This window comes from Rhinopithecus bieti, unplaced genomic scaffold (genome assembly GCF_001698545.2).
Source record: "Rhinopithecus bieti isolate Rb0 unplaced genomic scaffold, ASM169854v2 scaffold_77376, whole genome shotgun sequence".
Lineage (NCBI taxonomy): Eukaryota > Metazoa > Chordata > Mammalia > Primates > Cercopithecidae > Rhinopithecus > Rhinopithecus bieti.
Window position 1 is genome coordinate 1 of NW_016828462.1, and position 8234 is coordinate 8234.

General features: G+C 45.9%; 1 protein-coding gene across 1 annotated transcript; it reads right to left on the bottom strand.

Moving 5' to 3' along the window:
• Positions 1-640: 640 nt before the first annotated feature.
• LOC108523769 (long-chain-fatty-acid--CoA ligase ACSBG2-like) lies at positions 641-6365 on the bottom strand. The gene is made up of 4 exons (XM_017864545.1): positions 6183-6365; positions 5760-6006; positions 3224-3331; positions 641-1085 (listed from the first exon to the last, which is right to left on the bottom strand). Exons 1-4 carry the CDS (start codon positions 6348-6350, stop codon positions 1057-1059), a joined length of 552 nt encoding a protein of 183 aa, XP_017720034.1. The 5' UTR covers positions 6351-6365; the 3' UTR covers positions 641-1056.
• Positions 6366-8234: the final 1869 nt, after the last annotated feature.

Below are 8234 nucleotides of genomic sequence, written 5' to 3' on the forward strand. Positions count from 1 at the left end.
ATTGCATTAATTTTTTTTTTTTTTGCAAGGAGAATGCCATTTTAAATTTCTGGTGTATTTCAAAAATGGAACTCAAAAGGGTCTCTGGCCTGCCTCTGATCAGTATCTAGAACCTTAAGAGACATAGGGGGTTTTGTTGCTCCTGATATACTGTTTCTCTCCAGCCTGGGAGATGTTCCCTCTCCCACTCTCCCTACTAATATTTCAGGGACACAGTGTGAATATGCCCTTTCAGCTCTGGTCTGCTTATAACGGACTGTTGGATGGGAGAGGAATAAACTGTCTTCTTTCAGTTGTTATTATTGAATTTTACTACAACAGCAAAACTCCTCCCTAATGATGGAATTAGTCAAGAGTCATACCTTGACTCTTGAGTTAACCAAGACTGACTGTGTTGATGATAACCATTAACTCATACCGAGGACTTTCTGGAGTCAGACACTGCATTCCCTGTACATCATCTCCATGAACTTCCGTGGCCACCCTCTGAGACGGGGATCTACTTTCCAGATTTAAAATCTCCGAGCCTCAGACAGTTGAAATCACAGCTGGTCACAATCTGAACCCAGAACCGATTTCAGAGGCCAAGCCCCTCCCCATCACACTAAATAAAGGACGAAGTATTTGTGTCAAGCCAAAAATCAAGACGTGGGGCCCTGAAGTGCTTTATTATCAGAACTTATTGGAAGGGTTTCCCAGTTGCTTCCAGGCAGGTGAGTTCATCTGGGGGCCCAGTTCTTCAAATCTGTGAAGGCTTTTTCTTTCTAATGTCTCTTTAAGTCCCCTGAGGAGAAAAAAAAAATCAAATGGGAACCCACAAGTTCAGATCTTTCTTCCAAATCAGGCAGCTCTTGGTAGACTTCCCAGTGAGGCTTCCCTGGGGTCATGACTTGAAGGTCCATAGAAAGATCTACGATGATTTTAGTGCTTTGAAACGTATGGCAGGTTCTTCTAGGGAGCACCTCTTCAACAGACGAGCAATCAAGAAACTGACTAATGAGGAATGTGACTCCTTAAAAACAGCAGGAAGAGCTTCTACCCAGAGCAGCATTTCACTTATTGCAATGAGGTCTTCCTGCTGAAGGCTGCAAAGTGGAGAAACACAAGTTATCACTTGGGGATTCTTGTAGTATGTGCATTCAGTCTTCAAGATCCCACAGTCACCATATGATGAAAATATTCCCCAGTGAATTGATCCATTTATAAATTGGCCATCACCCAAAATCTCCCCACAATGAACTTTAGAGTGGCACTATCCAAAAGAAACATTACTGGAGCCACCTATGCAATTTAATAATATATAGCAGCCACTTTTTAAAAATTCTTATTTATTTATATTTTTTGAGACAGAGTCTCGCTCTGTCTCCCAGGCTGGAGTGCAGTGACGCAATCTCAGCTCACTGCAAGCTCCGCCTCCCGGGTTCACGCCTTTCTCCTAGCAGCCACATTTTTAAAAAAGGAACTTGGCCAGGCACAATGGCTCACACCTGTAATCACAACACTTTGTGATGCTGAAGCAGGAAGGTCGCTTGAGGCCTGGAGTTTGTGACCAACCTGGGCAACATAGAAAGACCTTATCCCCACAAAAACATTTAAAACATTGGGTATGAATGCACCACTGCACTCCAGCCTGAGCAACAGAACAAGATCCTGTCTCTAAAAGTAAATAAAATTTAAAACTGGTAAAAGTACTTTTAATAATAAATATTTTATGTAACCCAGTATTCCAGAATATCATCTCCAACATGTAATCAAAATTTTAAATACTGATTATTTTATTTTATATATAAAAATGATATTATTTATTTTCTATATATTATATATATATATTATATATTATATTATATATTTTTTTTTTTTTTTGGTGCTAAGCTTTTGAAGCCCAGTAGTGTGTTTTATGTATTACAGCACATCTTGGTTTGGACAGGCTACATTGTGGCCAGTGGCTGCCATATTGGACAGCACTGGTGTAAGAGGGTCCATCTCTCACTCCCACATCAATGTCCAATGGTTTCTCATTCAACTGGAAAATGAAATTGGAAATCTCATGAAAGATGAAGAATTATGAATGTGGTACGTTGAACTGCTGGGCCCACCCACAAGACATCGACACATGAAGGTGCACAAGGGTTAAACCAGTTAACATTGAACAAAGGACAATGGATGTGATGAGTCACAGGCTGAGTTGTACCCCTCCACAGTTCACATGTTGAAGTCCTAACCTTTAGTACCTCAGGATGTAACTTCTTTGGAAACAGGATCATTACAGAAGTTAAAATGAGGTCATTAGGGTGGGCCCTAATCTTATTAACCTGTCCTTATAAAAGGGAAATTTGAACACAGAGACAGCCACAGGGAAGATGATGTGAAGACACAGAAGACAGCCATCAGCAAGCCAAGGAGAGAGGTCTGGAATGGATCCTCCCCTCACAGCCCTCAGAAGGAACCAAGCCAACCAGCCTCTCAATCTCACACTTTTAGCCTGCAGATCTGTGAGACAATATATTTATGTTGTTTAAGCCCTCCAGTCTGTGGTACTTTGTTATGTAGCCCCAGCAAACTAAAACATGGGTTGGCTGGTGGCATTAGAACAATTTGCCCAGGAGAAGGTTACAGGCAGCCTATAGGACAATTGAAGATGCATTCTACTTTCTGCCTGCATTGTACATCTAGTGAAGAAAACAAACAAACAAACAAAACTATCAGTGATTCATGGTGTGATGGAGGCGCTCTCTGCACATGCCTTGGGGAGAGGAGAGGAGAAATGGTGGGTAGTGGAAGTTCAAGCCTCCATCCCTTATTAATCTGTGTAATGGGCCAACACACCTCATTCCTTGGATTCCTGGCAAGTAGAACTTTCTCCACTAAAGTTTCTGACAAAAGACCTTCTCCAAATAAGACCCAAAGAGACATTTGGGATTTATTGCCTCCTACTTTCTAGAAACAAATAGAAAAGGCAGGAAGCACAGCTCACAACATTGGTGGCCAGCTGAAGGAGTTTACATACCCTACCATGACCCTGGTAGAGTAGAGACAGCATGAGTTGAAGCCTGCTGCTCAGAACCCACTGCAACCGTGTGTGTGTGTGTGTCAGTGTGTCTGTGTCTGTGTGTCTGTGTCTGTGTGTTCTGCAATTCCAATCACAGATCCGCCTGCCACACAGTGGAGCCCTCTCTTGGACTCTGAATGCATAGCCCAGCAAAGCCAAGCAACTGAATCTCACCATCAGAATAGCTGACAGCAGCTCCATCAAAGCAGTCATGGTACATGTGATGAATTTGTTTTTTGTATTTCTGGGCTACAAAATGTCTCTTAAGTTTCATCATTGGACCTATTGAGAAAGGAGAAATCAATTGAGTTATGGAGATAAAAGAAAATTCCATACACCCATGCATGACCAGGCAACAGAGTCCCATGCCTCGGGCTAGGCTGGGTGGCTGGCTGTGCCATTGACTTTCAGGGTGTGTAACTTTTGCCATCTGTATGGGGATGATAAAACTTCCATGTGGTCCTTCAGCTGTGGTGAGGATTCTGTGAGGTGGAAGGTGAAGAGCATGCTGCATTCTGTGCCTGATGTGGACTGTGTACCCAGTGGAGGAGGGATATCATCATCTCAAACCATGCCCCTCTCCCCATTTTACAGGTGAGGAAACTGGGACATAGAGAGGACCAGTTCCTCTGAGGTCAGCCAGCAAGTACATGGCAGAATCGAGACTCAAACTGGGAGTTATCTGCTCCCTCAGCCCAGGACTTTCATTGAAAGCCTCTGAGTCACCAGGGGCATTGATGACCTCTCTGTGTGTCTCATGCAACCCTACAAGGACTGTGTTTTCAACTTATAGTTGAGAAGACCACCAGCCTGGACAACATGGCAAAACACCAACTCTACAAAACAAAAGAAAATAGTCACACATGGTGGCGCACACTTGTCCCAGCTACTCAGGAGGCTGAGGTGGGAGGATCGCTTGAGCCTGGGAGTTCAAGGCTGCAGCGGCAAGTCGTGATCATGCCATTGTACTCCAACCTGGGTAACGGAGCGAGACTCTGTCTCAAAACAAACAAAAAACAAGGCTCAGTGGGACAAGTCACTTCCCTGTGTAGAGGGGACAGGATTTCAACCCAGGTTGTTCAATGCCACATGCTTGCTCTGACTCTTCCATCCACACCATCAGATTACAGCCGAGCACTGACAGCAAACTCCCAAATGAAAGTACGTTGGTAGAATCCAGTATCCCCACTCTGGAGTGAGCCCTTCCCTCATGGGGAAGAGAGGCAAAATAAAACTCATACAGAGAATAATTTCATGTTCTGATGCTTTAGAGAAGACAAGGTGGTATAATGGGGTGGCAGTGAGCTACAGGGTGAAATGTTAAGGACAGTGGCAAGCCACTTTAGCCAGCATGGTCAGGGAAGGCTGAAATCATCCCTAAAACTTTATAATATTAATCAGAGAAGAAGGGAGGGGAGAAACCAAAATCAGCCACACTTCTAACACACTCAACATTCATCATTAGGTCAGTTTGCTCTCTGACCCCTTCCTCATAGCTAGCTGTTTGCCTATTGCCCCAGAATCACAAAAAAAAAAAAAAAAAAAAAAAAAAAAAACCCAGTCACAAGATATAGTTCCCCTTAACTGCTCTATAGATAACATATTAAGCATTGTGAAAGGTTGAGTTTTCCATTTGAGATATCTTTTCAAGTCCTGCATACCAGTGAAACTACTGATGCCCACTGATCTGAAGGACCCCACAGGAGCTGACTTACCAAAGAATGCAGCTTCCACATCCAGATGATTTCATCCCCTTACCCCAAACAATCAATGACTCTAATTTTCCAGACCTTCACCCCAAGGATCCCCTTAAAACCCCAGCCCAGAATTCCTCAAAGAGAGATTTGAGGATTCCTTCCATCTCAGTTGGCTTCCCTGCAAGGGAATTTGATTTCCTTTTTTATTTCTATTTTGTTGTTTGTTTTTTGTTTTGAGACAGGGTCTCCATTGCCTAGGCTGGAGTGCAGTGGCATGATTGTGGCTCACTGCAGCCTTGACCTCCCCGGGCTCAAGCGATCCTCTCAGCCTCCTGAGTACCTGGGCACATGCCACCATATCCAGCTAATTTTTGTATTTTTTGTAGAAATAGGATTTCACCATGTTGCCCAGGTTGGTCTCAAACTCCTGGGCTCAAGCAGTCTGCCCACCTCAGCCTCCCAAAGTGTTGGGATTACATGCGTGAGTCACTGTGCCTGGCCATAATTAAACTCTCTCTTTGCTGCATCCCCTGCTGTCTCAGTGTATTGGTATATTAGTGTGCAGTGGGCATACAAACCTGGTGGTCCTGTAACAAGGCTGCTCTGAGGAGGAAGAGGCCTAAAGGGTGAGACCTGGACAATGAGAAGGAGCCATCCAGGCAAGGAATTGAGGGGAAGGGTATTGCCAGGGAGGCAGACTGGCAAGTGCAAAGGCCCTATAGTTGGACAAAGCCCAGAGAGCTGCAGGAACATCAAGAAAGCCCATAGAGTTGGTGCAGAGTGAATGAAAGGTCAGCAGGAGAGAGATTGTATAGAGCTATAGTAAGGAGTTTGGATTTTATTTCCAAGATGAGGAGCTGGGGACCACTTAGCTAGAGGTGGCAGCATCCCTCTCCTGGTCCCTGGCTGGTCTCACAGACCCTCTGACCTTCAGAAAAGGACCTGTCTCTTCAGAGCCCACACAGTCTCAGATGCTGACAAGGGACCAGCCTCCAAATGTCATGGCCACTCACCTAGCTCTCCACCATAGATGGAAAAGTCCTTCTCCAAGATGACCCACTTTTGAATCTTCTGTGCATTGTTCATGGCTTCCTGGTTCACGGCATTGATGCCTTGCTGGATGGCCTTGTAGACCAGGGGGTCTTGCTGCTTCACAATCTCAGTCACGGTGGATGCCTGGCTGCCCAGACCCCGGCAGAAGTTGATGGCCTCCAAGTTCAGCTTGTCCAGAGGTTCTCCGCTCATCTGATTCATCTCACACTGCCCCCGGACACCTCTGTCACCACACATACTCCTTGACCAGCACCCCTCCCCAGGCCCACAGACCAAGAAGTGGGTCTTGAACCCACAGATGCATCCTCTTGACCCTGGGGTGGGGCCAGGGAACGTAAGACCGGCTGCAGAGACTTCCCCCAATGGCAGCAAACCCATGTTACCTTCAGCGTCAGCAACATGCTCAGAAACTTCAGTTTATCTCCTACTAACATGGCGTTACTGATGATGGGGATCTTCTTCTTAACCAAGGTCTCAACGGGAATGGGGGGCACGTTTTCACCACCAGCAGTGATAAGGATTTCTGGAACAGAGCTTGGCTTGGTACACATCCAGCCATGACAACGTGGAACCCCAACCCCTTGGAGATCAGAAGGGCAGCTGCTGGCATGGCCAACACTCACCCAGAAAGCCCCAGAATCACAGGAGGACCTGGCCCTCTTCCCCACCCACTTTTAATTCTCATCAAGTGTCCAAGTTGTGACTTCCACTTGGACAGCATCTTAATAATTCATTTCCTATCTCCTGGTCCACCATGCCCTGGTTTTAGGTTCTTCCAGTATGTCTTCCTTGAAAGATGGTGAAGGCTTTTTGGCCACACCTTGTCTGTCTGTTGCTTCCTATTCACTTAGTAACCACTTCAGAATGTAATGTAATTCCAGTCTTACCCCAGGGACATGTGTAGTAACCCTAATTTTGGCAAACTCTGCAAGAATCTCCCTCAGTCTCTCAGCGTCTCCTCCTGCCCCAGACCCACTGGTCACTTGTTCTTTCATCCTGAGATGCTTCCCTCTTTCTGTCCCACCCACTCAAATTCATTCCCCTTGTCCCAGAGACTCACAAAGTCAGCTTTACTGTGGTCATTAATAGCAGTAATAATAAATATGACCATGAAATGGATGTAAGTGTGTAACGCCTTCTTGGGATAAGAGTACTGAGTGAGAACTACGCTCCACTTTTAATGTGGTTTGGGTGGGTTGGACTGCAGGGGTGAGCATGTGACCAGCTCTGACCAATCAGCATATTTCACCCCTACAGTGAGACAGATCTTGACTGGAGGATCCAATGAGAGGCCTAAAATGCAGAAAACATTGAGAATGATACACTCTAGTCCCCTTGCGGGGTTAGAGGTCAGCCTAGACTGTTGGTAGCTTTCTTGCTACCAGATGGCAAAGTTTATTTAAGAATAGCCTTTGGGAGGCTGAAGTGGGCGGATCACGAGGTCAGGAGTTTGAGACCAGCCTGGCCAACATAGTGGAACCCCGTCGCTACTAAAATACAAAATTAGCTGGGTGTGGTGGCGTGCGCCTGTAATCCTAACTACTTGCGAGGCTGAGGCAGGAGAATCCCTTGAAGCCAGGAGACGGAGGTTGCAGTGAGCCGAGATCACACCACTGCACTCCAGGCTGGGCAACAGTGTGAGACTCCATCTCAAAAAAATAAATAAATAAAATAACGGCCAGGCACAGTGGCTCACGCCTGTAATCCCAACACTTTGGGAGGCTGAGGTGGGTGGATCACCTGAGGTCAGGAGTTTGAGACCAGCCTGGCCAACATGGTGAAACCCCGTCTCTACTAAATATACAAAAATTAGCCAGGTTTGGTGGTGTGTGCCTGTAATCCCGGCTACTCGGGAGGCTGAGGCAGGAGAATCACTTGAACCTGGGAGGCAGAGGTTGCAGTGAGCCAAGATTGTGCCACCGCACTCCAGCCTGGATAACAAAAGTGAAACGCCATTTCAAAAAAACAAAGCAAAACAAAACAAAACACTAGTGGCCAGGTGCAGTGACTCACACTTATAATCCTGCCACTTTGGGAGGCTGAGGTGGGCAGATCACTTGAGCCCACAAGTGCTAGACTAGCCTGGGCAACATGGTGAAACTGGGTCTCTGCAAAAAAATAGTGGGGTGTGGTGGCATGCGCCTGTAATCCTAGTTACTCAGGAGGCTGAGGTGGGAGAGTCACCTGAGCCTGGGAAGTCGAGGCCACAGTGAGTCATAATTGGAGACTGCATTCCAGCCTGGCCAACAGAGTGAGACCCTCTCTCAAAAGTAAAATAGTAGCAGCACAGAGGAAAACTCAAGAAAAGAATTTTAAAATTTCTTATGACCTCATTTTGGCACCCAGATCCAGCCATACCTGAAGCCAGCTAACCTTTTGGCCAACTGACCTTTTCAGTTATGTTGAGTCAACAGTTTTGCTTTTTTTTTTTTTTT

Coding starts and splice junctions, on each gene's coding strand:
- LOC108523769 (XM_017864545.1), bottom strand. CDS start 6,350: ATGTGTACCAAGCCAAGCTCTGTTCCAGAAATCCTTATCACTGCTGGT. Junction 3,332..5,759: donor CATCTATGGTGGAGAGCTAG/GTGAGTGGCCAT, acceptor CTTTCTCAATAG/GTCCAATGATGAAACTTAAG. Junction 1,086..3,223: donor TGCTGTCAGCTATTCTGATG/GTGAGATTCAGT, acceptor TCCACTTTGCAG/CCTTCAGCAGGAAGACCTCA.